This window comes from Penicillium concentricum (genome assembly GCF_028827145.1).
Source record: "Penicillium concentricum strain IBT 3081 chromosome Unknown utg000004l_segment0_segment0, whole genome shotgun sequence".
NCBI lineage: Eukaryota > Fungi > Ascomycota > Eurotiomycetes > Eurotiales > Aspergillaceae > Penicillium > Penicillium concentricum.
The window spans coordinates 205,651-232,619 of NW_026622757.1; the positions used below are offsets into that span (position 1 = coordinate 205,651).

Here is a 26,969-nt window from a genome sequence, read left to right on the forward strand (position 1 = left end):
ACAGTCGTGGGAATCATTGTCTTTGTTGGTATTTTAGTTTTGGCTTATATAACTTGATAGTGCTAGTACATACATCAACCAGCTCGCATGGCTTAGTGGTAAAGCGCATCACTAGTAATGATGAGATCCTCGGTTCGACTCCGAGTGTGAGCATTTCTTTTTTGTGTTTCTTCTATATTTTTAGAGTAACCTACGAATAGAAAGAAAGCAACCTTGGTAGAATCAACAATCCTACGTAGACGCACAATTTGTAACTTTCCAAATCCCGTGCTTGTTTCTACTCCTTTTTTACTCACAGTCCGATACTTTTGGACTGTATCAATGGATTATTAAGGTTAGGCTCACTAAATGAAATATTATTTTGTGATCTATATACAACATGAAAAGCCAAAAAAAAAAAAAAAAAGAATGAAAGAAAGAAAGTAAAAGCACTTTTGTTAAGTTAACATTTAATTAAAAAAATAGTTTCCCTGGGAATCGAACCCAGAACCTTTCCGGAACATTTGCTAATCGCATTTGTTAACGGAAAATCATAACCGCTAGACCAGGAAACTGTTCGACCACTTAGGCCAATTGATGAATGAGCAGGCAAATAATGCCATTATGTTCCCTTGCTCAGCTGAATGTGTAGTCTCATAGTCTTATGTATGATCTGAACATTTTCTCCCCAAATCCATGTAGGTAGCATTGTTTTTAATTATTTCATCTCTTTCTTGTACATTCAAGCCACTGACTAGCCTGGTTTGAACATGGGCTATCATATACACGGAGTTGGTTAGCATCCCTCATGGGTTCAAACTATATATATCCATATAACACAGCAACATATTCCAACGTCCTACAATTTGGTCATATCGCACCTAATATGAACATGCCAGCTAATTATATGACAAGGACATACAATCCACGTGTTTCCCCCACGTGGGATCAGATGGCAGACTCTCTCGTTATCCCTCACCGGCACTGTAACCTCCCTCGGCTCCCACTGTTTGCCTTTCCACACAAACGAAGCACCTACCTTATCCTCGAGAAGAAATTCGACTAATGGAACAGATCCTGTCTAGGCAGCCGAAAGTAACAGAGGTAGCATGCCTTTCCTCGTAGGAATAAAGGATGCCTCGTAGATACTGGAACTATATTCTACTAGCAGCTTCACTAATAAACTCTACTATATCATTCTGATTCCGAATCCCATCCCTGACAGCAAGACCCAACCACCTAATCCAACCAGGCTCAAACGATTTATTGTACTCAATCCAAATTCTCAAACCTACCCAGTTTTCGCTGCGCGTCGCCACGGACAACCTATGGTGTTATAGCTCGAGACCCTAAAATGCGCAGTACCTGGCTCATGCGGCATGTCAAGTAGCTTCTGCACGTACATGGCAAATATAAATTCTTCACGTGTGTTTCTGTTGATTTTCTCGTGCAGGTACTCGAATTGAAAGCGGCGCGGGAACTTGAACCACAATAGGCTGCGCTCGCCGGGCGAACGGCCGTAGTAAAATTCAGTGCGCGGTCCGAAACCAAAGCCATCGCTTTATCAACGCGGGCCATGGATGAGCTGGGTCATTATCCCGGAGTTAAATGCACCTGGTAGATTTGGTTAATGGTTCGTGGTGTGAGATGGAAGAGAGAGATATATCTTTCTCGCATACTATTGACAAGTCTCAGATTGACTACATTATGAATTGGGAGGGTTTCTACCACTGCTTGGATTATTCCAAACAGGATCTCGGTTGGGAGATATATGGTGAATGAGGTTTGTTTATGGATTTTGATTTGAATCCAGGCCCCTTTGCATGTTACACTCGCGTGCTTATGGTAACGTGAGTCAAGTCGCGCGCTCAGATCCTCGACAGAGCTAGCGTGTATGAGATAAAGAATTGTATACTCTAGTCCTGGGGATTGAAATTACAAGTCCTGACCAATCAGGGTAGCTATCCAAGCCCTTGTTATATATCATAGATCTCTATACCGTATATCAATGAAAGCCCCCAGAATGAGCCTCACCACCAGGTAACAACTTCGTTCCACCCGAAGAAGTCGACCGCCTATTACCAACCTGAACAACAATATCTGTCTTGACAGTAACAAATCCATCATCAAGCTGCCCCGCCATCTCCGCCTTCGAAACCCGATTACTCGAGCGCTCATGCTCATACACATCCCACCGAGTCGCCGGATTCTCCTCATCGTGAATGCCAGTATTGGTCATATTAGTTACTGTCGTCGAATCCAGCCAATGGTCCTTTGCATTAGCGCGGCGTTTTAGCTCTGTGTCAGGCTCGTTGTGGCCACTCGACGGGGTGCGAGACCAGTAGCCGTGAGTGCGGCCTTCGCGTCTGTGGTCGACGAAGGAGCGGAGGAAGAGACGGGCTACTGGGGCACAGGAGGCGAGAAGGATGCTGTAGTTTTCAATTCTGGGGTTGTTAGTTAAAAGTATTGGGAGACGGCTTGAGAGATGGTAGTTGTGCTTACTTTACCCAGAGAACAAACGTCACGATGTTGTATGTAAAGTCCTGCCTGTCACCGAGGGATTTGAGTTTCTGGTGAATTATATTAGCATTGCCGAATAAGTCGGGGGAATAGACAGTCTACTCACATAGGTCTTTACAATAGAAGCACACCCGGAGAGGATCAGTGGTCCACTGAGAGTGATGGTCTGCCAAATCCGGCGGGATCGGACGGTGCCACTGATTTTGCAGAATTGGGACCAGAACGTTATGTTTGGATTACGGTGGAGAGTTCGTAAAAAGAATTGCCAGAGTTCGACGGCAGCGAGTACAGCGAGGAAGAAATCGATGGCGGTGTTGAACCCTGTGGGAATTGTAATTAACAATGAGCTGAGCTGAAGTATGACTATTTTACATACCTCCTTGCACAAATCCGATAGTTGTCTGGACGGCCGGTGATTGGCACTTGACGGAGCCATCTTCAGGGAGTGGTGTCCACATATAGTGGAAGTATTGAACTCGATCAGTCTGCGATGGGATTAGAACCGGTCGAAGACCAAGAAGGAGAGTACTAACCGTTTGATATGGGTTCGGTCCGCACTGGACAATGATCTGGACAATGGTAACCATATTGACAACGACTTGAACAATAGCGCAGATAATAATAGATTTGCGAATATTCTTGTCGCTTGCCGCAAAGCAGGTCAAAAGGAACCACATCATGCCTGCGCGAGAAATCATCGCCGAAGTGACAGCCAAAGGCTGTGAAAGGAAGTCCCATTTCATAGCATTAAGACGTTCTTCACCCGTTAAGTAGAAGAAATGCCTCCCGAGACCCCAATTGGCACTAGACAGAGTTAATGGCTGGTATGGAAATAATGGCAAAAGTCGATCTCACCTCAGTTGAATAAATATCATATGAGTAATATCAAAACCCCAAGCTACGAGGAAGAACAAGTCCTCTATACCCCAGATTCGGCCGGGTGCAGTGACCTGCGGCAAAGCCCAACGCACCCAGGCCTTGACGGCATAGCGGAACAACAATGCTACGCCGACAATGGCTGTGAGGACCTGCTCGATTATTAGTATGAACACATGCAGAGGTACTCTAAGAGGGTTGATAGCATACCCAGCAAGCCTGAAATGTACCAGTTCCTGTAAACATTTGTGTTAATACATGATCGTCTAGATCCATTTGTTTGGCCTTGCCCCGAGGTAAACATACCAATGTCAACATCGCCCTCAACAGGTTTTGGAATATCCATAATGAAGATGTAACGCAAGGACCAGATGTGGCCAGCAGCCAAGTATACACCAGATTCCCAATTCTAGCGCGGGGAGCCAATTCAAGTACTCATTGGCATAGATGTGCGGGGGTCAATCAGATAGATCAAAAGCGAAACAACAGGATTAATATCTTTCCAAGTTGCCCTTGAAGGTTCTCGGAAGCGAAGATCACGCCAAAATCTCTCGAACCAATTTACAGGTCAGAACCCTGCTTAAACTCTCGTCTATCGGGTGGAAGGATGTATATAACAAGAGTGGAACGAGGGGAAACAAGGGATGTAATATATATAGATCAGGAGATTGAGAAAGAAAAAAACCAAGGTCAATCGAAGCGAGCTGTGCATTGAATATGGCGCAGTATCAAACCCTGGGTACGAGGTCATGTACGTCCAATTATGACAGGAGTCAAGCTCGCGTGGTTACTCTTCCAAAATTCGATCTGTTGATCGTGCTGGCAATGGACAGGTAGGTTTGCATTATGTGGATTAGACACAAGGGACATTCCTGGGGGAAAGGGGGATAAAAACCATGCCATGCATACTCCATACTGCAACAAGGGATATGACAACGAATGAGAAAAAGAAAATATCCCATGTGGAACTAACGGGTTCGATACGTTCTAAGATCGGACAAAGATCTATGAGTTCGCAGGATTAAAAATAATATAAGATTCAGGTAAGCGAAGATGCTGATCTGGGGAGAGAATCCGAGAGGATGTGATCTATATGGGGCTGAAATAGATACATCACAACGAATTAATTAATACAATGAATCTGCCCTTCTCATCTCAACCAATGATTCTCCAGCTCTAACATAAACCTCGAAAGTCACTTCCAGCCCCGACAAACCCGCCATCTGCTTCCACTCCACCGAACTCCTTTCTCGGCCCCCATACAACGCAATCATACTCGCATGGAGCGAAGTATAGGTCAGATTTTTCGCATACTCGATAATTAAAATTCGCGAACCAGGTGCCATGGCACGCGAAATCTTCTGTAACAACGCCACCGCATCCAAATCAGGCAAATTATGCAAGATATGTTGCAGCGCGTAAACATAGGCACCACGAACGGGCTGTTCAGCCTCCTTGTAGTTCCACTTCATGAGACGCACACCAGGAACGTCATCAATATCAGCGTTGAACTCCTGTACGATTAGATCCTCCGCACCAAGATGTGGGTAGGCAGCCTGGACCTCGAGGAGGAGCTCGCCACGACCGCCCCCAATATCGACCATCGTAGCGGAGCTAGTGCGAGAGTCAGTGGCAGCGTCACCCGCTAATGCACCATCTAAATCGTAACCCATTGACTTGACCCGGTCGGGAAAGGTCCCGAACTTCAGGAACTTGCCGACCATGAAATGATTGAAACTATCCATACGACCCTGGGTCTCCATGATCGAGTACGTATGCTTCTCTGCCAACTCGGACTGACCCATTAGCCGATAGGCATATTGCAAGGGGCCGTCTGCATCGAAGGGATATGCAAAGCGAGTGTCCTGGAGCTTTTTCATCAAGAATGCGCCAGCCATTAAGCCTTCCGTGGTGCTAGAGGGGGTTAGCGTGGAATATTATACTAGTTTCTGGAATGGAAACTGGACATGGGAAACTGACAAGTGCAGTGCGCCATGCTGAGCGGATGGCATGGCGACCATGTGGTTCGTGATGGCATTTGCTATGAAGCAGTCCTCGGCCACGCGGTCAACTAGACCGAGTCCGGCCATGATGTATAGTGTGTCCGCTGCGAAAGGTATTAGTATTGGTATACTCCGTGCTTGTATCTATACGTAGCAAATCAGACATGCTTACAGGCCAATCTGGTACCTATATTAATTGTCAATATAACATCAGCCATTCAAACTCAAACACCTACTCAGCTTAGGCTCATCCTTCACTCGGGCTTTGATACGTGCATTGCAGGTCGCCGAGACTTCATCAGCCGTCGCGGGTCCGCCATGACTGACGAGGATATTAAAGAGATCAAAATGAATCGCGACCGGAACAAATCCCAATGAGGCAGGCTATGATCGAATTAGATAGACAACTTGCCTGACGGGTTGGTCATACTCACTGTTGTAACGGTTGCTGCGAGGGTGGCCCCTGGGGGTGCAACGGGGGCTGGAGAGGATAGGCCCAATAGACTGGCTAGGTGAGTTAGAAAAGACATTGGAATTGGAAGGGGTTTGAGGGGGTGAATAGGAATAGGGAAGTGTTATGTTTGTATACTCTCCATTATGCTCCATACTTTTGGTCTAAATATCTACAGATGTACGGAGTCCAACATAAGTACATGTACATATGGATCCGGCACGGATTCCGGTGCAATGAGAACAAATACGTAGATAATTAGAATACTAGTAGGTTACAATACAATAATCCTTGATCCATTATGGAGTATTAAAATGGGATTAATGTGCTCTGTGTAAGATCATTGGTCCTGAGGTTAGGTATGCGCAAGGGTTATTACAAGATAAAGAAATAAAAAGAACTAGCAAATAGAACAATTTCAATATTTAAACCGAAAGGCAAAGTCCAGAATATCCACTCCCAATTTACCTTTGTGATGTATATACAAAATATATACGGAGTAGATTCCGGAGACTTTTCATATCCCAAATCGGAAATATAGATGTCTGATCTCTCCCTAGTCTCCAGCTATGAAAAAACCACGCGAGTTCCATGTGTAAAAATGCATAAAACCCATGCCTAGTCACCAAAAAAAAGAAAAAGGATCTTCACCTCCTTACCTGACTCAAGTTATTTCGGGCTTGCCTACAACTTATACAAAAATAACAGGCAAAAATGGTGAACTTAACCACGGAGAAACCCTCTGTCTACTCTACACACGGGATGGCAGCAAGTGTTTTGTCGTCACTTGAAACACAGGAATTGAAGGAATGCGATTCTAATTCAGATATTGAGACCAAGGATCCCTTGAACCCGAGGAATTGGTCCTCGTCGCGGAAAACAATGCTCTTTGTGTCGCTGATGACGAGCTCATTGTTGGCAGATGGGTATGTATGGCCAGTCGAGAAACTCATCGCGGCTACCAGCTCAAATGTGTATCCATAGATGATTTTTCTGACGAAATCTCTTGCAGGGCTATGGTCTGGGGTGGAACGTTGGTCACGGAGCAGGCCATGGATTGGAATATTTCAATCACTCACTCGGCGACGAGTATGAATTATGGTATTCTGCTGCAAGGGTTTGGAGGGATCTTTGCTGTTCCACTCATTGAAGCATACGGTCGGTAAGTTGGTTTTCTTTTCCATGTTGGCTATCGCACTGACAGCTGTAGTTTGCCGATCTGGTTGTGGCCTCAGGTGATCACCATGTTTATGGTGCTAGGTGCAACCCTCTCCAATGATTGGTCTACCTTCACGACCTTCCGCTCTTTGCAGGGTCTGTTTGGGACAGTGCCCCAGGTAATTGGACTTCCGATCATTCATGATATGTATACCTCGGCTGGTAAGTCCTTTCTCTGGGATTGTCTCGAGGACCTTTATGCTGATGCCACAACAGAATGGCCGCGCATGATCAATATTTGGTAGGAGACTTGCCGCCTAAGTCTAACTAGAGTAGCACTGACTGGACATAGGGGTACCACCTTCCTCGTCGGACCATTCCTCGGTCCCGCGATAGCAGGATACATCGGCGCTGGATCAGACTGGCGCACCTCCTTCGGAGTCCTGACAGCCATCTATGGCGCGTCCACAGTCATGGTGATCCTCTTCGGCTATGAGACATACCATGAGCCTGGACGAATGATCAAACAGTCGCGTCTCGCATCTTATTTTGGAATTGGCAACACGCTGCGTCCCAAGGGATTGACGTTGAGATACTGGTGCCGAACAGTCGTGGTCTATGTGTTCAAGTTCCCGTTGTTAATGACTGGTGGGTATGGCTGACCTCCTTGGAATGGCACTCACTGACCAAAACTTTTGTCAACAGGCATCGCTATCTTGGTAACATTTACCTGGCCAATTGGTAAGTCACCATCATCACACCGTCCTTTACCCGCTGACTCTCCAGGAATCACAACCACCATCGATAACTTCCTGCACAGCCCTCCATACTTGTTTGACACGATCGAGGCATCATCGATGCGATTCGCCGGCGTGATTGGAGCTTTATGTGGTATGCATCCTCATAGGCCCCCTATCTCTCGAGATTCTGACCATTTTGCTAGGCTGGGCGGTTGGCCACTTCTTCAACGGTTGGATCTTTAAGCGCCATAACTCAACCTGGCGAACCGAGCTTCGCCTCCACGGCGTCTGGTTTCCGATAAGTAGCATGGCAATCGGTCTCCTCACCTACGGATTAACCATGCACTTTGGTAAGCACTGGATTGGGTTAGCCATTGGGTGGATCCTGGTGAACATCGGCATGGTCGCCACGATTGTGTAAGTTCCAACTTCGGTGTGTTGAGTATTATGGCGTATCTCTAACATCATTTGCACAGTGCCATCTCATCTTATGCATTGGAAAAATACCCGGAGCAAGCGACCTGTGTCTCGGCCATTTTGAATATGTGGCGCACCTGTGGCGGGTTCGCGGTGGGATACTTCCAGCCTGCATGGATTCAGCGGAATGGGCTCGGACTGGTTTTTGGTATTCAGGCTGCTATTTTGTGTGTGGCTGTTGCTTTGACCATCACTCCTGTTTTCTTGTGGGAGCGGAAAAGGCGGTTGAGAGTTGAAACTGAAGATGAAGCTGAAGCTGAAGATTGAATTGAATAACTGTATACGTGTGATGATTGAGATGTATTTTTGAAATATATCATGTTACCTCCAGACAATATGAGTTGTTAATCAACACCTTGTCCCAAGCTGGTCTGTGCTGAAACACACGTGATCTATGCCTTATTCCCCAGGCCACAATTAGGTCGAATCCGAACACGCCCGTGTCGACGCCCCCGTTTCATGCTTAATTTATTTAACGCCATCGCTGTTGAACTACTTTTAAGTACAGATTAAGAGACATCAATCTCAAACTTGATACCCCTGATATGACCTTCACCTCCTGAATCTTCCCATCAAACACACTCTACTCCATACACAGTCGATCATTGCCTCGCTATGCAAAGTCCCGCAAGCGATGACGCTTCCCGTGGGGCAGCGGTCTGAAAGACGCCACAGCCTAGTTGGCTCCTGTGCCGCGTGGTTGATCAGTCCCAAATGAACCTGTCGATTGACCTATCAAAGCTTCCCCGTTTACCCCGTTTAGAGGTTCGACCGAATCATGAAGCCTGTGCTACCGGCCCATGGATTGTCCGTTGACGCCGAGGTCGAACTGGTTTGGATCAGGGACAGCGATCGCTGACCCTTCTTTTTTCTTCTTTGCTATGTTTTATGAAGCATTTGTTTCAATCTTTACAGTCTTTTCAGTCTTTTCTTGGCCTTGCTCTCGTTAAGTGAATGGCCTCGATTCTTGTTTGATCTTTAGATTGTCCCTGAGCGCAAACCCGACCATGTCTAGTTCTCCGCGACGATGGCTCTTCGTCGTCTTTCCGATCCTTACAATTTGCATGATATACTATCTTTTTCGACTGCCTGAATCCAACCCGTCAATTGTGAACAACTCAGAACAATTTCCTCAAGCTGGAGAGGAAACAATTGTGGTAGGAGACGAGAAGCCGGAGACATCTCCTCTCCCTCCTCCTCCTAAACAGGAGACAATGGAGGAGAAATGCAGTCATTTATTACACGCGCTCGACGACGTCATGGTCGTAATCAAAACCGGCGCGACCGAATCCCTCGAAAAAGTCCCCATCCACCTCCGCACCACGCTGCAATGCGTCCCACACTTCGCCGTCTTCTCCGACTACGAAGAAACCATCGATGGTGTCCTTACATATGACGTCCTCCGCAACATCAGCGAGGCAACAATGGAAAGAGAACCCGAATTCAACATCTACCGCCGTCTAAAAGAAGTCGGACGCGAAGGCTTAACAGATGCAGAATGGGGCGATGACACAAACGGTCCACTAGGCAAAGTCAACAATCCAGGCTGGAAACTCGACAAATGGAAATTCCTCCCAATGATTAAGGAAGCACTAGAAGTAATGCCGGACGCTAAGTGGTACGTCTTCCTCGAAGCCGATACCTACATGGTATGGCCGAACCTGATCAGCTGGCTGGGCCACCTTGATCCAGATCGACAATACTACCTGGGCAGCCCCATGCAAATCGGCGACACACTCTTTGGCTACGGTGGAGCGGGCATCGTCCTCTCAAGCTACACCATGAATCTCCTGTACGATTACCTGATACGGGCAAAGGAAGATCTTGAAGCGATGACCGCGCACGAGTGGGCGGGCGACTGTGCGCTGGCGCGAGCGCTGCACGATGTGCATGTCGATCTGACCTGGGCCTGGCCGATGATGATGACGTCACGGCCGTGGGAAATCGACCATTTCTCCGAGGGATACGGGCGGCAGCCATGGTGTTACCCTGTGATCTCGTATCACCACATGGCGCCGACGGATATCGAGGAGATGTGGGAGTTTGACCGGGCCTTCTTTGCCAGTGGGAAGAACGCGCTCATGCTGCATGCGGATGTTTACCAGAAGCTTGTCTACGACGGAACTTTCTCAGCGCGCGATGATTGGGATAACCTCTCTCAGATCAAAATTGATTTTGCGGCTGGTACGATTCCTACAGTGGATATTTGTGCAGAGGTCTGCGCGCGCAATGAGGATTGTTTGCAGTATTCGTTTGATCACTCCGAAGGTGTTTGTAAACATGCTTCTACTACTTTTGCGGGTGTTGTCAGTAATGGCACGCAGTCTGGGTGGATTACACCTCGTGTGAAAAAGCTTCTCAAGGCATTCCAGTCTTCATGCAATGAGGTGCAATACATCTTCGATTGATTTTTTTTTACATTTGCTCTTCAGCCATTTCCTTTCTCCTTGGATCTTGTACATATATCAACTTTTCTTTTTTCTTGTTCTTACCCGGTATTGCATTCATTCTCACATCTGAGGACAAGGTGATTCCATGTTTTCAAAGGAGAGTGATTGGCGAGGCGTTTTGCTATGGCGCTGTGTTGGCATCGTCTGCCGGGCAGACGACACATCTCTGGTCGCTGGATGGTTCGCATTTTGGTTTCTCATTTTCATTACATCTACTGATTCCTAGCGATACCAATATTTCAATCATAACAATTTAAACCCCTTTCAAATACATATGCGGGCCTGGAGATACCTGTAATTTGGATGAAACCCTGATCCACCTGGTGTCTGGCCTATATTACCATCCTATAGATGGGTAGTTTAGAAGAAACAGTCATATCCCGGTAGCTAAAGAAACTCGAGAGTCCAAGAAATAGCCACTGGATACTATGCCTTTCAGACCTGGGCATGGTTCTCCGATAAAACAACGTAGATATGGGCTAGTATATGGCTATATTTTTGTAGTAAAAATTAGTGTGCTAATTATAGAGATCGCGCTCACAAGAAGCTTCCGTTACCTGAAGCCCCCGGCATCGTAACTTACGATCCTTCCGTGATTGCTTCCTGAAGCTTGCCATTGATATACAGATACTTGTACAACTACCGAGGAAGGCAAAAGAGACGAGGCATACGGAAAGGAACCCAACAGTGTCGGTAAATATGCTTAGTCCAGTAACACTTTGACTCAACCCCATGGCCATCTTCTTCATAATTTCCGACATCTCCGAGGTCACATCAATTGATCAATCGTCTTTTGACCGAGACTTGCCGACTTATCAATACTTGTTAGATGTAAGATGCGTAGAGTATCACTCTAATATAGCTTAACAAGAGAAGGCACGAAACAGCGCAACTGCCAACGCGAAGTTGGCTATCCGCAGGGCCTCGTTTTCCGTTAATAGTCGGCCATTGATCCTCCTTGTTGCACCAAGTTCGGTGTTTATGTATTTGAATCCTCCGGTCGTATCATAATCAGCAGCACTGGTGGCTATCCCAGGCCACAGAGCTTGTGTTTCCTCGGTCAGAGATGGAAGGCTATCTCTGCCCTATGGCAGAGCTCTTCGATCCTCATCTCATCGAGGATGGGTTTTCAGGGTAGTGAGGATAATAAAAGATGTGCAAATCTGGGATGAGTCATTTATCTTCGCTTGCAAGGCCTACACGATCATTTGGGGCAGCCATTCATAAGGACCACGATGAGGAGCTCCATATCGGGCCAGTCTTCGCTGATGTCGTTGCCTTGGCCGACGTAAGGATGGGTAGAAGACAAAATCTGACGCGCAAGATCGACAGGAAGCGAAGTTGTTTTTGGGAGAAGGGAAGTTTTGAGAATCTCAAGAGAGTAGATGTGTCCCAGTCTACGTACCTGCCCAAAACGTATAGTCATATGATCTATTTTGCCCTATTTGTCGTCGACAGTGAAAGATGGACGTGCAGACGAGTGTACCACCATTAACACTATATTGTGAACAGGTTTCAATTGAAAGTAGAAAGCCCGCCTTGGGATCTTAAGAACTCGGCCTTGGCTCCTTTGGTATACCTTTATTTAATGCACTACCATCCTTCTGTCCAACAAAGGAAAAGCGTAGCTGCTTCTCGGGGTATACTACTCCTTATACGGGAATAGTATAGTTATAGGTAAGTGAGGCTGATCACACGCCAAGTCTCCACCAATTGAAGCTCAAAGCTCGACAGGTAATGGCCATGTAGATCACCTGCACGGCACCCAATTCGGCGAACTAGTGCCCACCGACTCTCGCTTGGCATTTCTGCCAACTCGATGGTTCCTCAATTGACGAAGATCGCCACGATCGTCGCCGTACTATGTCGATGAGTGGGGAAATACAAGGCAGGTAAAATGCTAAAAAATGCCTCGAGCACATATAAATGGTTCCCCCAGCCATGCTAAGGGAACCCTTCCGGGCTTTGGAAGAACACCGCATAATGTCAGACCGACAAATTGTCCTATGCTTCGATGGCACAGGAAATACATTTCGCACAGACGGCACGGACACCAACGTCTTGAGAATCTGTCGCATGTTAGCAAAGTCTGACGAGCAATGTAAGATTTAACTCATCTATAAAGACCAAAACAAGTCTTCTAACTGCAAGCCAGTATGTTACTACCAACGTATGAGCGTATCCACTAGATAACCACAAGGATACTAACCCCAAACAGCGGGAATCGGCACTGATATAACCCCGGGATCCCTGGCTAGCACGACAATCCAAAAGAAAGGCAAACTGGACAATAATAAAGTGCTCAATCTCGCACTGGGTCGGTCCTTCGATCGGCACGTTCTGGGCGGGTACCGCTTTCTCATGCGTCACTATCAAACCGGTGTCAAGGTGTACATTTTCGGCTTCTCGCGTGGCGCATACACGGCACGGTTCTTGAATGAAATGCTCGATTATGTCGGACTTCTTGGACCTGATAACGAAGAAGTGGTCCCATTTATCTGGGATGCGTTTGTGTCGTGGAAGCTTGGCCGAACGGATAATGACAGAGAAGCGAAGCGAAAGGCATTTCAAGTCATGAAAGACAGTCGGGAGATACTATCACGGCCTATGGCTCGTGTGCAATTTTTGGGAATGTTCGATGCGGTCAATAGCATCGCAGACTTTGAGGTTAATGTTGACGGGAGCACTTCGGCCAAAGTAGTTCGACATGCGGTTAGCATTGATGAACGTCGTATCAAGTTCCGGCCGGTTTTGCTGCGGTCGCATAAAGATGAATGGGTTCGTGAAATCTCCTCAGATGAAAAGAAGCCCGCGAAGGGAACCTCGACCAATGGCTCCGAACACACTTCTGGACCTCCCGTTCTTCCAGAAATCCCAAACATCAGCACACCAAGTAAGAAACGGGAGACAGAATTGGACGATGATGAAATGCAGGACATCGAAGAAATGTGGTTTCCCGGCGGACACGCAGACATTGGCGGAGGGTGGAATCTCGGATGTAGTGAGGCATGGCCATTAACGCACGCACCTCTCGTGTGGATGGTACAAGAAGCGCGACGCGCGGGGCTGCGACTGGATCCAAGAAAGCTGAAACAGCACGAGTGCATCGAGGAATTTGATCCTGGTTTTGATTTGCAAGCTGCCTCGAACTCAAAGAGGGATTTCTGGAGCTCGGAATTACCGAAAGCCCATAGGGAGTATTTAGAGGCGCTTCATCTAGCCGGCACAAAAGGACATATTCATGATCTCCTTGCGTATGGTAACGGTCTACCGCTGACTTCCGTTCTCTCCTGGCGTTTGATGGAGTATCTTCCCCTGCGACGGTTGGAATCACAGCCGAATGGAGCGTGGAAGGCTGTGCGGTGGCCGCCGCCGCGTGGTCGGACCCGTGATATCCCTGTGAATGCCCGAATTCATGTTTCTGCTATCCAGCGTATGAAGTCAGACCCGTCTTACCGTCCTGATAATTTGATATTTGGTTCCTCGGGGCGAAAGGGAGATACGGGTGGTGCTGTCGGAATTGGGAATTGGGTTGTTCATTCGCATGAAGGTGATCCAGTGAGGGAGAGGTATGTTCGTAGGTAGTGTGATGATGTTGAGATCAAAATGAGTTCGATCTCGAGGGAGTAGAGCTTTTATAAATGTGACATTGTATTATAATGATACCGGGAGTGGTTCTCAATGTCCTATATACTCCCATTCCTGTAGTGTGTGTACTGGAATTATCCAACTTCATGCCATATTGATGGGAAACACAGACGAGACTCGAGCTTAGTTCTCCTTCCTATTTGGTGAGAGTCGTCTGATACCGGATCTTTAGGACACAGAACATATTGGACCGCAATTCAATTACCTAGACCTATATGAAAGATACAGAGAATGAAGCTACTCATGAATGTACACTGAGAATATCTACCAATATAGACGAAGCCTCCATTTGCATCACACAAACTTGACTGCTAGTCGACACCTCACATCCTCACACGAGCATGCTAAGAATACCATCATAAGAGCAACTCAGCTGAACGCCGCTCTCTGGATTGTCCATACAAGACCACTCCATACCCGAGTTCAGCGAAACCCAACCATTCTCAGCAATCGGGCCCGAGACCCTCTCCAGTCCCAGTGTAAACTGGTTGAAGTTTACGGCACCGCCGGGGAAGTGGATAAAGTATTGACTGTTGTTACATCGGGCTCTTTTTTCGGGCGAAGATCCATATGTCCTAACATCAAACGGTGTGAATTAACGTCTGCCATTGTCAAAGAGACCTTGCTTAACAGATTGGACTTACCACATCAGGTTGCAGTCGGTAGGAGTGTCCTCGGGGTAATTTGGATCAGTCACAACGAAATGCATCGTAGCGGAGACAACGCTAGCTCTGGCCCAGAAGTCACTAATTTGGATAGAACTGTCTCGCTCGACGATGGGGACGGCGAGAGCTGCACTGGCAGCTAGAAGCAGGGAGACGGTGAACTTCATATTGACTTAATAGAAAGATATATGGTACACTGTGAGATATGGATATTAAATGAAAGACTCACAGCGAGAGAGAACATTATTTATATATCTCTGCATGGGTTGAAGTATATAAATCTGACTGAAACATTGCAGCATAAAGATAGTTCATCGAAGTCCTTAGTTGGTCAAGTTGTAGACCGCTACGAATACTCGCAGCTGAGGCAAGACAGATGTAATATGATGCAGTCTCAATACGAGACGCTCAATCAGCTGTAACTTATTGTGATCTATATATCTATAATAAGAATAAGGCCGGACACTTTGGGGGTGATTATGTCAGGTGACATGGTGTGTTTAGGCTGCTTTTCAGCCACAGCGGGGGAAAATCACCAACATATGAACAACATATGAACTCACAGAAACGTCTAAATGGCACGAATTTCAGATCTCATTCGAGATTCGAAACTGGAAACTTATTTCCTCCCGGACTGTAGAGTGGAGACAGTCCACAAGTATCAGGAATCAGACCCGACTGCTGGACAGCGCCTTGTGACTAGATTGGAGCATTGGCAGCGGCAAAAAAAAGTCGGAAGTGGTGGATATGGTTGCGTCTGGCTAGAGACACGCATCAAAGGTGGGCCAGGGGCCACAGCTCAAGACGGTGCAGTCCGAGCAGTCAAGCAGATTGACACGGATCAGCGACATGGGTCGATCGACTACAATCGTGAGTTGGAGGCAATTGCCAAGTTCTCACACCCTCGCGTTAGTCTCCAAGAGAACGTTCATTATGAGAGGATGTGCTGATTAAAGTAGTATGAACGATGTTTTGTTAAGTCATTCGGATGGTACGAAGCACCCGGCCAGCTCTTCATAGCCATGGAATACCTCGAGATCGGCGACCTTTTCGTGTATCTACAGAAAATACCGTCAGTACCAGAGACTGAGGCGAAAGAAATTGCATACCAGATTCTCGAGGGTCTGACTATGATGCATGAAAATGGGTTTGCTCACCGAGACTTAAAACCAAATGTAGGTCTACTTTTCAAATTGCAGAAGAGTATTCACTAAAGCGAATGTCTAGAATATTCTTATCAAATCACACCCTCCAGACAAGTGGTGGATTAAGCTCGCGGACTTTGGTATTGCTAAACGCATCGAAGAACACCATGAGAAACCGACAACGATAACGGGCACTCCAAGATATATTGCCCCTGAAATTTGGGGGCTCGTGGAGCGAGGCAGCCCCTATGCCGCTGATATCTGGGCTCTTGGAGAGATTTTATTTGAGATGTTCACCAAGAAACTTGCGTTTCCGACTCTTCCATCGCTTTCAAGTTACAAATCCGAGAAGGACTTCCCAGTCACCATGCTTATCAATGCTGGTATCAGTCAACCAGGCGTCGACTTTGTGCTTTCACTTATGTCTCCTTATCCTAATGATCGAAGGACGGCTACCTCTGCTATGTCAAGCGCGTGGATACAGTCACTCCTACCCCACCCGCCTGAGCCCACGAAAGCTACTGAAGACGAGCCACAAATTCCCTATCTAGTCACGATGATGACCGAAGAGTTTGCGTCATGGACTACAAAGCTCTCTTCAGAACCACCGGAGGGTGGCTTTCACGACATGTCTAGTTCAACTACCATGGTGGATCCGGTAAACCCTGCCCATGGGAAGGCCGAAATGACACAGAAAGAGAAGGCACATCCTTCTCTAGGGACTACAGTACCAGTCGTCACGCAAGGTCAAGGTCAAGTCGAGACCCTTGAGCCCCGCCCGACAGAATTCGAAAGCCAGCATCAGACTGGTGTCTCACTCTACCGCCAGAAACAGTACAAAAAGGCAGAAACCATATTACAACAAGCCCTTCAGGGGCGAAAGAAGGTGCTAGGAGATGATCATAAAGAAACACTTCGTTCTGCACACTGGCTTGGTCTCTCGCTCTTCCGCCAGAAACGGTACAACGAGGCGATAAGGATATCCCGACAAACTCTCCGGGGGCGAGAGAAGGTGCTAGGTCATAATGATGAAGAAACACTCAGATCTGCACACTGGCTTGGTCATTCACTCTATAATAACGGTCAATACAAAGAGGCAGAAACCATGTTCCGACAGACTCTTCAAGGGCGAGAGCAGGTGCTAGGTCCTGATTCTAAAGAGACACTCTACTCTGCACACTATCTTGCTCTCTCGCTCCATCGCCAGAAAAAGTATACTGAGTCAATTACTATGTTCCGACGAGCTCTTCAGGGACGAGAGAGGGTGTTAGACTATGACCATGAAGAAACACTTAATTCTGCATACGGGGTTGGTCTCTCACTCTATCGCCAGAAGCGGTACACCGAGGCAGAGAGTACGTTCCGACGAGTTCTTCGTGGGCGAGAAAAGACGCTAGGCCATGATCATGAAGAAACAGTCGCGGCCAGAAAGTACATGGATGCGGCCCGTACGCGAGCCTCTGTTTAAGCCCTCAGTCTAGCAATGTAGTTTCATCAATATCATCTCTCAAAGCTATACATTTAGACGTCTCTCAGTATGTAGACCTCTCGCCCTAAGAAGGCCACAATTTGGTAAAGAGAACTTGAACAATTGAAAAAAGCAAATACAATTTCTATTCTCAGTGTCTTTTATGCCGAAGCCTTGCTTTAAAGCCCCCGATCTCTTGGCGACGATCACTGCCGTGTACAGAGTTTGTCTTGAAACCCGGAAATTGGTTCATATAACATGGACATGAATGGTGAGCATATAATTATTCTGTTGTTCTACTGCTAAGCTGGATCAAAAAGTACAACGACCAGAGAAAGCGACTTTTATATCAAAGCCATATTGAATTCGTCAATGTCTCCAGATTTCCAGACATCAGAAAACCGGGTCAAGACACACCGATGCTTATTTCTAAAATCGAGCAGAATGGCTATGGGAGACATTTCATAGCGAGATATCTTCGATATCGTCGATGAGTATTCATGCAAGATATACCGCACGAACCGCCACCTGAAAGATCCACTTACCCGGAGCGAGACTATCCCGAGGGCCAAGTCCAAATGCTAGACAACACTGCAGATCTCTCCTGCTTGGCGTCTCTCTTGGCCTCATCTTAACGGGAGCTGAGATCGGAGGATGAATTGGCACACTGGCATCGAATTTACAGTGGGAGATCGGATATCGTTTAGGGGATGTGGAGAGCTTGATATATATGTACAGACGACACAATTTCCAGCGAAGCAAGATATGCACACATCTGTGAATTGTCATTAATGAACGCACTGTCCTTCGAGACCAAGACTTTGATTACCTCCGATATTCGCGCAATTTCCGACGCAACGAGGCTAACCGTTCCCCGATCTGGAATGATTCCACCCGAGATTCTTGCCCCATTCCGGTATGTAATGACAGAAAGGCTATCTTTATATCGACAGTGAAAGCACAACTTTCAACCTCAAACAGAGTCTCTCGAGGTGGAAGTTGAGACCCTTGTCCGAGATATTCCCTTGAATCACTCCCGGACCAGACCCACGTGAAACCTTACTGTAACGCTAAATAACCCAAATCCCTTGCTGATTGGATGATGAGGATGCGGGTTGTTTATCAGATGATCTGATAGGAGGTTGATTGAAATCTTGAACTTTTGGCCAGTTAAACTGGAAATGTTCCCTATATAACATGATCGACTGTCTTCCTGCGGTGCCCTTTGGATACTTTTCCTTCACAAGATAGTTACAAGAACCTCTCACTTGTCTCAATTCTATGATGGAAAATACAACCGTGTCTGATCAGGTCACATCGGCTAGTACTAGCTGTGATGCTGAGAAAATGGCAAAATTCAGAGTCCACCAGGGTATGGAAAACCCATCGGACGACAAGGCAAGCCTGTCTGGTCGAGACTCGAGCGAATTCCAGGGTGGGGTGCAGCGAGTAAGAGCCATTACATCGACATGGTCGACCAAGACGCTCATTCTCATGTTCATTCTGTATGTCTGGATCTCACCACAACTCCCTTCCTACTCTCCCGCTTAGAGTCACATAAACTAAAGCTACTATCCCCGAAACACAGGCTTTACCTTGTGTCATTTGTAGACGCACTTCTGAGCTCAGTCGAAAGCGCATTGAGTCCCTACATAACATCCTCATTTCATAAGCACGGCCTCCTGACAGTTGTTAGCGTCGTCTCAACCATCCTGGGCGGCTCATCGAAGCTAACACTGGCCAAAATAATCGACATCTGGGGCCGTGTGGAGGGATTCTTAATCATGCTCGTTCTCGTCATCATCGGTCTGATCATGAAAGCTACATGCACAAGCATGGAGATGTACACAGCAGCACACACTCTATACTGGGTAGGCCACATCGGTTTGACCTATGTTGTGGACATCATGCTAGCCGATATGACCTCCCTCAAGAACCGGATGCTTATGCTCGGATTGAACGGTACACCTGGTATTGCTAGTACCTTCGCAGGCCCGGAAATTGCCACACTCTTCTACACCAACCTCGATTTCCACTGGGCATTCGGTTCGTTCGCTATCATGCAAGTTGGGGTTTGTATTCCCGTCGCTGCGGTGATGTTATTTATGCAACGTCGGGCTGAGAAGAGCGGTGCTCTTGAGAAGACTCGTTCTGGACGGGTCTGGTGGCAGACCATTACTCACTATCTCATCGAATTTGATGGTATTTACCCCCATATATACAGCCTGTTTTGGAATTAGAATGTCTAACGAGATTTAACCCAGTTATCGGAATTATCTTGATCACAGCCGCATTCTCTCTTATCCTGATTCCATTCAGCATAGCTACATATGGGCCCAAGGGATGGGCGACTGGATACATCATCGCGATGGAAGTCCTCGGCGTAGCGTGCGTGCCCGCATTTTACATCTGGGAGCGATATTGTTCACCGGTGCAGTTCCTCCCGTGGAAGTACCTGAAAGAACCCACGATCATCGGCTCGTGCATGCTGTACGGCGTGATGTTCATCTCCTGCTTGTGAGTGCCAGTATCTTCCCCTTACCATCAAAGCGAGCATGTACACAAACCAACACCCGCAAACTAGTACCTGGAACAACTACTTCGGCTCGTATCTACAAGTCGTCAACAGACTCGACATCACGACAGCCAACTACGTGCTCAACGCTTTCTCCCTGACTTCTTTCATCTTCAGCCCTATCTTTGGCCTGTAAGCACACCCCACCACCTGGGCACACCACACAATCTTCCTATACAAAGCCTAACAAATATCCTCTTCTCCAGAGTAATTAGCTGGACAGGCGACTTCAAATGGACCGCCATGGCCGGCGTCCCAATCTTCCTCTTAGGAACAGCTCTCCTGGTCCCGTTCCGCGCACCTGACACACACGTGGGTCTACTAACAATGATCCAAATTCTGGTGGGACTCGGTAGCTGCCTGTTCACGGTGTGCGGACAGCTAGCGATAATGGCGCCGGTAACACACCAAGAAATCGCGGTCGTGAACGCGGTCTGGGGATTATTCGGGTCGATCGGAGTGGCGGTGGGATCTGCCATTGCCGGCGGGATGTGGAATAATATCCTCGAGAAGGAGTTGTATAATCGGCTGCCCCAAGAGAGTAAGCAGCTTTCAGCGAGCATCTTTGCGGATATGGTGAAGCAGATGTCATATGCGGATGGGACGGCGGAGCGAGATGCTATTGTTAGAGCTTACGCTGATGTTCAGAGAAAGATGGCGATTGTTGGGGTTTGTTTTGTGCCACTTTGTATTCTTTGTACTTGGTTTTGGAGGAATGTTAATGTTAAGAAGTTGGAGAGGGAGCAGACGGCTGGGAATGTTTGGTAGGGAAGTTTTTGGGGATTGAATAGAGATAAAATAGTAATATGTCACATCCATGGACGCTATATAGAAAATGTGTAATGGATGAAATATTTCATTTGTAGCGTGGTTTCTGCCACTAGATTTGTGTAGATGCGCTGGAATTCTAGATATCCTACAGCAGGGGTATAGTATGTACATAGTTTGATGGCATCCAGTCTCTCGCGAGGGACGGATAGGAGTCTTCTTCCTGCACCGAGGTGAATCGCCGAGATGAATCTCGCGATTAATTCGATACTAAGCGTTGGACTTAGATCGTGATCCAAACAGACCACCGTGGCCCCATTGAGACAGCAAATGTGTCTGGAAGCACAGGGACATCTATAGATAGCCCAGTTGGCCGGTGAGATGCCCACGGGCAACGGCATCTCAAGGAAGATGGAGTAGACCAAAGTAACATGGTCTGTAAAAGCTAGCTGGCGAGATCATATTGAGATCTTTCAGCTGCCCATAGACTCCTCGGGGACCTCCCGGAAGGTCTCTGGGAAGAACCCAGGCGGTGGCCAGATATCCGCTATAGAAGGCGGATGAACCAGTGGCTGTGATCCGCCCAAGCGATCCGGGTCATGACAGAAAGCCTGGAATGTGCTATCGTCCAAGAAGCCAAAATCTTTTAGACCAGCCTCACGGTTCGTGGACCATTCAGTGGTATCGAGGTATGCGAGGTCTTTGAAGATGGCGTCGATGTCCCCGGTGGAAGCCATGTTTCCAGGCATCATTGGGTTTGAGGTTGTCGAGTCGGGAGTCTGGGGTTGTGGTTGTTGATGTTGTGCGCTGGCTGTGCCATACACAGAATCTGCTCTGCTGCGCGGAGTGATCTTATCTGGTAGAACTGACTGCACATCCCTTGGGTGGTGTGGTGACAGGCCCATCATGCCTAGATCTGTGTTTTCCATTACGGTGTCTTTGGGGGTCAAAGATTGCCCATCGGCTGGCATACTGATTCCAACAATAGAAGAAGTGTAATCTACTTCGCCGTTTTGAGGTAGGCTGCGAGCTCCGCCTGGGGGTTGCATGGAGCCTACCATGGGTGCACTCGAATATGGATGACCGAATGCCCCGGGGAAAGTGGACGGCCCTCCAACATCTTTAGAGTACTGCCACCTCTCCATGGCGGAAACCAAAGATCCATAGGCCGGCCACGTGGAGGTGAAAGCTGCCGTTTTGTGTCGGAACTCTTCTGTCCACCTGACAAAGGGGAAGGTGTCCGATGAGTCGGCGGTGTTGCGAAGTTTGAACGCTTGCTCCGCAATGGTGCGAAGACTTAGCTCGAACAAGGGTGGAAGAGAGCACATGGAGAAGTTTTCCAAGTGTTGGGTGACCATAGAGAGCCCTCGGTAGAGGAGCTTCTTGGCCCCCTCTGTAGCCGGGCGTTGTGAACGGTGCAACCCCTGCTCACCTGATATTAACTGAAGATAGAGCCAAAGCAGGGTGGCCACATAGGTCAGCCCTAGGTAACTCTGATGGGGAAGTAAAGCTGAATGCCGCTCTGGATATATGCTTTCTGGTCCAATCAGGCGGCATCCCAGAGGTAGGCAGTCATCCCATTGCTTAAGCTCCATGACCAATTGCTGCGCAAAGGTGGCCATGTTGTATCCCGAAGACATGTGACGGGAGATTTTATTGAGAACGCTCGCCAACTCAACCAGGCGGTTGAAGCAGCTCAGGGCCAAGAGTGGTCCTCGACGCGGCGGGTTCTTGCTGCCCTGCGGAGCACCCGTGGGTGGTAAAACGTCCACCCAAGAGTTCCACTCCTCCAGTCCATCTTCTTCCAAAAGTCCCACCGCAGTGAGATCGCTTGGAGGCATGGCTGGGCTCCGCGAAAGGCGGAAAGAGAGCATAGAATCAACTACAAAGCATCCCAAGAGCACCGCCTTACCTTGTCTGAGTTCATCAGACCGCCGGTTGTCGGACACAGTTCCAAGACCCATGGCAATCGCCATACGCACTGCTTGGCCGCTCAAGAGCCAAGCCGCGGTCCAATCTTCGAGGCCCATGTTCACCAATGTCAGCAGCAGTAATGCCTGAATATGACCAGGTTCATAACGCTCTTTCTCCATGGGGATAAGATCCCGTGAGGTGGCATAGTAGTCCTTCGCCAGGGCGACTGTTCCAGCGGGACCGGCCCGTGGATTTTTTCGCGATTGAGTGATAGTGTAACTCAAGATTGCCCACAGGGCGGCATGATCGCCGGACCCAGGTGAGGTCGTGGCAACAGAGAAAGGGGCGTTGGCGTAAAGATACGAAGCGCGGAGAATGTTATGCTTGGCGACCACGGGGAACCATGAATGCGTGACCGCAAAGTAGATATCGAGCAGCTGCGACGTTTGAGGTGGCAACTGCAGCGTTTGGGGACTAGGACCAGCGATACCCCGACCATCCGACTCTTTCGACAATCGAGCCCGCTTTACACCCGATGCGGCAAAGGGCTCAACTACACGCGGAGCACCAGGGCCAAGTGGGGTGGAAGTGCGAGCTACTCGAAACCCCCATTGATCGTCGGGACCATCATCTTGGTTGCGCGATCGCTTCCCGGTCGCGGGGCCCGGCGCATCAGAACTAGACAACATTTTCTCCAGCGCGCCGAATAATCGACTCGTTTTCCAAGATTCGTGTAAACTCTCCGAGGCACTATCGTCCGACCACACGGACATCAATTGCTCGCGACGACTGGCGGATTCAGCGGTATTTCCTAGCATGGCCAGCATGGTATCCTCGAACCCGTCAATGTTGCAGATCGACAGCGCCCACAACTTTTCCAAGCCACGGACATAGCCCTCGGGAAGACCGCGTTTCTTCGCATGGGGATCGTAGGAGCAGGACTGACCCGATGCCTGACAGGCGGAACAAGTGGGACGAATGCCGTCGCATTTATCCTATGATCGCCAGAGATGTTAGAATGGGCGAGATATACTAAAAGAACATGGCGAGACGCGACTCACTTTCTTACTGCGACAGCGATCGCAAGCTCGGGACACCCTCTTGCGCCGAGGGGCCTTTTCCGATCCCTCATCCATAGAGAGGGGTTATTAGCGCATGCGACACGCCATGTAGAGAAAAGGAGACTAGAAGCTCTGTCGCAAGTTGAAGTTCAATGAATCGGGCAGGTTGAAAGCTAAAGTCGCGCGGGCCGTATAACAGACAGGCCGAGACTCGGAACGGGGAAGAAGAAGAGTATCCCCAAAGGAGAAAACTGGAGTAACCAAATCAGCCTCCACGGCAAAATTCACAGATAGGCCGAGCGAGGGAGGATCTCGGAGGTGAAGTTCGGGATGTGAACTCGGAATTATCGGGGGCTCCACCCCCACAATCCCATCTTCCGAGGTCCATCTATTTGACAAAGTGGATTTGTATTTATACATATATTGAACTATTCTGTATAGGAGTTCTGATATATAGGGGGTTTATATGAGTTAAGAGTATAACTGAGGCAGTAAGGCAGTAAGGCACCAAGGCATACACCCGACTCAAGCCGACGCTTAACCCGATTAGGACTTGATATATAGTCCCTGGATATAATGGTATCTCATGTTGTAAAAGGTAAGAAGCATTGTATTTCGATCCTTTAGTTAAATGTATAACAAAGTGGAAAGATATATTACACCCCGTACAGCTATGTCTATTCGTATGTCTGGAGAAGTGTAGGTCGCTCTACACGCATCGATGTAAAGGTGCAGCGTGGAAGGTCCTGCATAACTTTCCCTTTGCCTTGCATATCAAGCACATTCATCTCGACATGAGCTTCCCCGGCCACTGCAAGGGGTGAAAAATAATCCGCAGAGGGGGAATGCTGATTCAAATGAATCTCCCCCCACATGATGGGTTTCAGTGCTGCATCCACATCATCTTCCGGTGGATGACAAGCAGCGCTGATTGCAGCACTGCAACTCCCAGCAAGTGGTATAACCGAGCGAAAAGGTCTCATTGCTAAGCCCAAAAGTGCCATGATCATCAAAGACCCAACGATGATGGTCAATATGAGAGCAATCGGCGACCACGCGCACGCATCAACGTCAAGGCTTGGGTCGTGATACATGTCTGCATCATACATATATATTTGGACATAGAAGATGGCTTGAGACAGAAGCCAGTGCAGCACAGTGTATGTTAACATTAGTGGGACACTGTATCGGAATGGGAGACTGAGGAAATAGAATGAGCGTTGAGCACCACTCCGATTACTCGACACGCGAAGTCCCTTTGCCGGTTGAATTTGCAGTGTTTCGACTGTGGAATTGTGGCGCATCCCCCTAATTGCGTAATTCTCATATTCGTTTGCCATGAACATTGCAGTCAAGGTAGCATTGTAGAAGTAGTATGAGACGGAAAGAAGAAGTTGTGGGGTATTGGCTAGAAGAACATTGCCAAGTAAGGTGGTGTGCAAGCGATATATCAATGTGTAGGGACTAGCAGAGCCTAGTCCAAGACTCCAGAGAGCAGACCAATGTGTCCCACCGACGGAACCTAGTCTATTGTCTTGCAAACCGCGATGGAGTAGAAATCCTGCCACACCAAGACATGATAAAGATCTGTCATTTACAAATTAGTATAATCCAGTCCACTTTGAGGGCCGTGTAACATACAGACCGAGCGTAGAAGCCCATTGCCCGATAGCAGCAGCTTGCCACCATCGCCGTGTACGAGTATCTAACCTCTGTTGAGCAACCCCCTCATATCTATGTTTAGCTGCCCCATCCAGCCGGGAGCGCCTGATCCAATCGGATTTTGATGATGTGCAGCACCCAGTGGTAAATGGATCCGGATTTGAGAGGAAGGACGCGATTGCATCACCAACGGTCAAAAGCCGGTGAGCTCGCTCTCCGCGGGCGACAAACAGAATACAAGCAACTTTGACTGCTGTACACACAAGCACCACAAGGGAAAAGGTCGGGCTGAAAAGGAGCTGACATCTTTCCTCGCCCTTGATACTTATACAACCATCAACAGTGTAAAGTCCAATTGAGGGATAGTCAAAGTAACCAATGGTATTGGGCGAGTTCAGAATTTGATATCTGGAGCACTGTGAGCCAGACTGCTGATAGGTTACTTTTTCTGCCCAAGTCATCTCGTCCCCCCACACAGAACTTGATCCAAGGTATTGTTGAAGATCTTGTGTTGTGACAGGTAGGATTCCACCCGGCGGGGTGACGGAGGTTCCCCAGAGGAACCAAGCCAGAGAGAACATGTTCAAGCAAGATGACGTCTCGTTGCTGCAACGTGTGTAGTTCTCTTGAGTATATGTCACCGAGCCATTATCCAAAGGTGCAGTGATGGTCCATGTTGGTTCTTCCAAAACAGATGCCAAGATCTTCCAATCAGATATCTGCTTCTGGATTGTTGATGAGGTGCAGACAGAGTCGTCGCGGGAGGGACACATCCAAGAAAATGGGCTCCGTGCCTCGACTGATTCATAGTCTATTGGGGAGTTTGCAATCGCCGCAAATTTGACGGGGTCTTCCAGGTCCCAGGTCAGATTATTTGACAAGACAGCCAAAGACCTGTGGCCGTGGAGGTAGCTCACGGCGAATGTGTTCCGACATTGTTCTTTAGACAGGATGTCGAATCTGCCATCTGCAATATCCAGGTTAAAGTCGGCTAGTGATTGGTGCATACGGGATTGAAAGCATTTGGAGGAATGAGGAAGACTCAGCGGCCGACTGCCCGTATAATCTGATGGCACGACAAGGACTCTGTATTCATTCGAGCTTTGGGAACTGAGAAGTACGGAGTTGTAGCTGCAAGCAAATCACAGGTTAGAAGTACAAGTTGTATTTCGTGGGAAGCGGTAACGAACAAGGCATGAATGGGAATTGTAGAAACCATTAAGAGAGCCCATAGGATCTGTTTTCTTGTTTCTAAGTTGAAGATATTTCGGAGACTAGGTACTCCGATATCGAGCCAGGATCCGTGTGCATGCGCTTTATCAATATCTTTTCTCGTGGGCGCAGCTAGAAACTGCGCACAAAAGTTGCTCGTGGACAGAATAAGTGTCCCCAGTCCGTTGATCAACAAG

The 26,969-nt window shown here is 47.9% G+C and overlaps 10 protein-coding genes across 10 annotated transcripts; 5 read left to right on the forward strand and 5 right to left on the reverse strand.

Annotated features, from left to right (window-relative positions):
* Positions 1-1,984: 1,984 nt before the first annotated feature.
* N7517_009031 (uncharacterized protein) lies at positions 1,985-3,721 on the reverse strand (the record flags this gene model as incomplete). The annotated part of the gene is made up of 8 exons (XM_056726754.1): positions 1,985-2,423; positions 2,482-2,549; positions 2,606-2,820; positions 2,876-2,984; positions 3,033-3,303; positions 3,355-3,527; positions 3,586-3,611; positions 3,682-3,721. The coding sequence occupies 8 exons, from the start codon at positions 3,719-3,721 to the stop codon at positions 1,985-1,987; spliced, it is 1,341 nt and encodes a 446-aa protein (XP_056575326.1).
* A 781-nt stretch (positions 3,722-4,502) lies between these two features.
* Positions 4,503-5,908, reverse strand: N7517_009032 (putative O-methyltransferase; the record flags this gene model as incomplete). Its single annotated transcript, XM_056726755.1, has 5 exons — positions 4,503-5,289; positions 5,356-5,482; positions 5,551-5,565; positions 5,615-5,762; positions 5,813-5,908. 5 exons carry the CDS (start codon positions 5,906-5,908, stop codon positions 4,503-4,505), a joined length of 1,173 nt encoding a protein of 390 aa, XP_056575327.1.
* A 635-nt stretch (positions 5,909-6,543) lies between these two features.
* Positions 6,544-8,471, forward strand: N7517_009033 (putative MFS transporter; the record flags this gene model as incomplete). Its single annotated transcript, XM_056726756.1, has 9 exons — positions 6,544-6,755; positions 6,842-6,991; positions 7,040-7,209; positions 7,264-7,288; positions 7,340-7,635; positions 7,693-7,728; positions 7,774-7,878; positions 7,931-8,144; positions 8,204-8,471. 9 exons carry the CDS (start codon positions 6,544-6,546, stop codon positions 8,469-8,471), a joined length of 1,476 nt encoding a protein of 491 aa, XP_056575328.1.
* Positions 8,472-9,211: 740 nt separating this feature from the next.
* N7517_009034 (uncharacterized protein) lies at positions 9,212-10,612 on the forward strand (the record flags this gene model as incomplete). Its single annotated transcript, XM_056726757.1, has 1 exon — positions 9,212-10,612. The coding sequence occupies one exon, from the start codon at positions 9,212-9,214 to the stop codon at positions 10,610-10,612; it is 1,401 nt and encodes a 466-aa protein (XP_056575329.1).
* Positions 10,613-12,637: 2,025 nt separating this feature from the next.
* On the forward strand, positions 12,638-14,239 carry N7517_009035 (T6SS phospholipase effector Tle1-like catalytic domain-containing protein; the record flags this gene model as incomplete). Its single annotated transcript, XM_056726758.1, has 3 exons — positions 12,638-12,755; positions 12,810-12,824; positions 12,873-14,239. The coding sequence occupies 3 exons, from the start codon at positions 12,638-12,640 to the stop codon at positions 14,237-14,239; spliced, it is 1,500 nt and encodes a 499-aa protein (XP_056575330.1).
* Positions 14,240-14,633: 394 nt separating this feature from the next.
* On the reverse strand, positions 14,634-15,134 carry N7517_009036 (uncharacterized protein; the record flags this gene model as incomplete). The annotated part of the gene is made up of 2 exons (XM_056726759.1): positions 14,634-14,877; positions 14,947-15,134. 2 exons carry the CDS (start codon positions 15,132-15,134, stop codon positions 14,634-14,636), a joined length of 432 nt encoding a protein of 143 aa, XP_056575331.1.
* Positions 15,135-15,542: 408 nt separating this feature from the next.
* Positions 15,543-17,580, forward strand: N7517_009037 (serine/threonine-protein kinase; the record flags this gene model as incomplete). Its single annotated transcript, XM_056726760.1, has 3 exons — positions 15,543-15,875; positions 15,927-16,142; positions 16,195-17,580. The coding sequence occupies 3 exons, from the start codon at positions 15,543-15,545 to the stop codon at positions 17,578-17,580; spliced, it is 1,935 nt and encodes a 644-aa protein (XP_056575332.1).
* A 1,284-nt stretch (positions 17,581-18,864) lies between these two features.
* On the forward strand, positions 18,865-20,923 carry N7517_009038 (Major facilitator superfamily domain general substrate transporter; the record flags this gene model as incomplete). Its single annotated transcript, XM_056726761.1, has 5 exons — positions 18,865-19,085; positions 19,169-19,782; positions 19,845-20,097; positions 20,165-20,287; positions 20,362-20,923. 5 exons carry the CDS (start codon positions 18,865-18,867, stop codon positions 20,921-20,923), a joined length of 1,773 nt encoding a protein of 590 aa, XP_056575333.1.
* A 473-nt stretch (positions 20,924-21,396) lies between these two features.
* On the reverse strand, positions 21,397-23,973 carry N7517_009039 (putative C6 transcription factor; the record flags this gene model as incomplete). The annotated part of the gene is made up of 2 exons (XM_056726762.1): positions 21,397-23,832; positions 23,899-23,973. The coding sequence occupies 2 exons, from the start codon at positions 23,971-23,973 to the stop codon at positions 21,397-21,399; spliced, it is 2,511 nt and encodes an 836-aa protein (XP_056575334.1).
* A 602-nt stretch (positions 23,974-24,575) lies between these two features.
* On the reverse strand, positions 24,576-26,567 carry N7517_009040 (uncharacterized protein; the record flags this gene model as incomplete). Its single annotated transcript, XM_056726763.1, has 2 exons — positions 24,576-25,485; positions 25,540-26,567. The coding sequence occupies 2 exons, from the start codon at positions 26,565-26,567 to the stop codon at positions 24,576-24,578; spliced, it is 1,938 nt and encodes a 645-aa protein (XP_056575335.1).
* Positions 26,568-26,969: the final 402 nt, after the last annotated feature.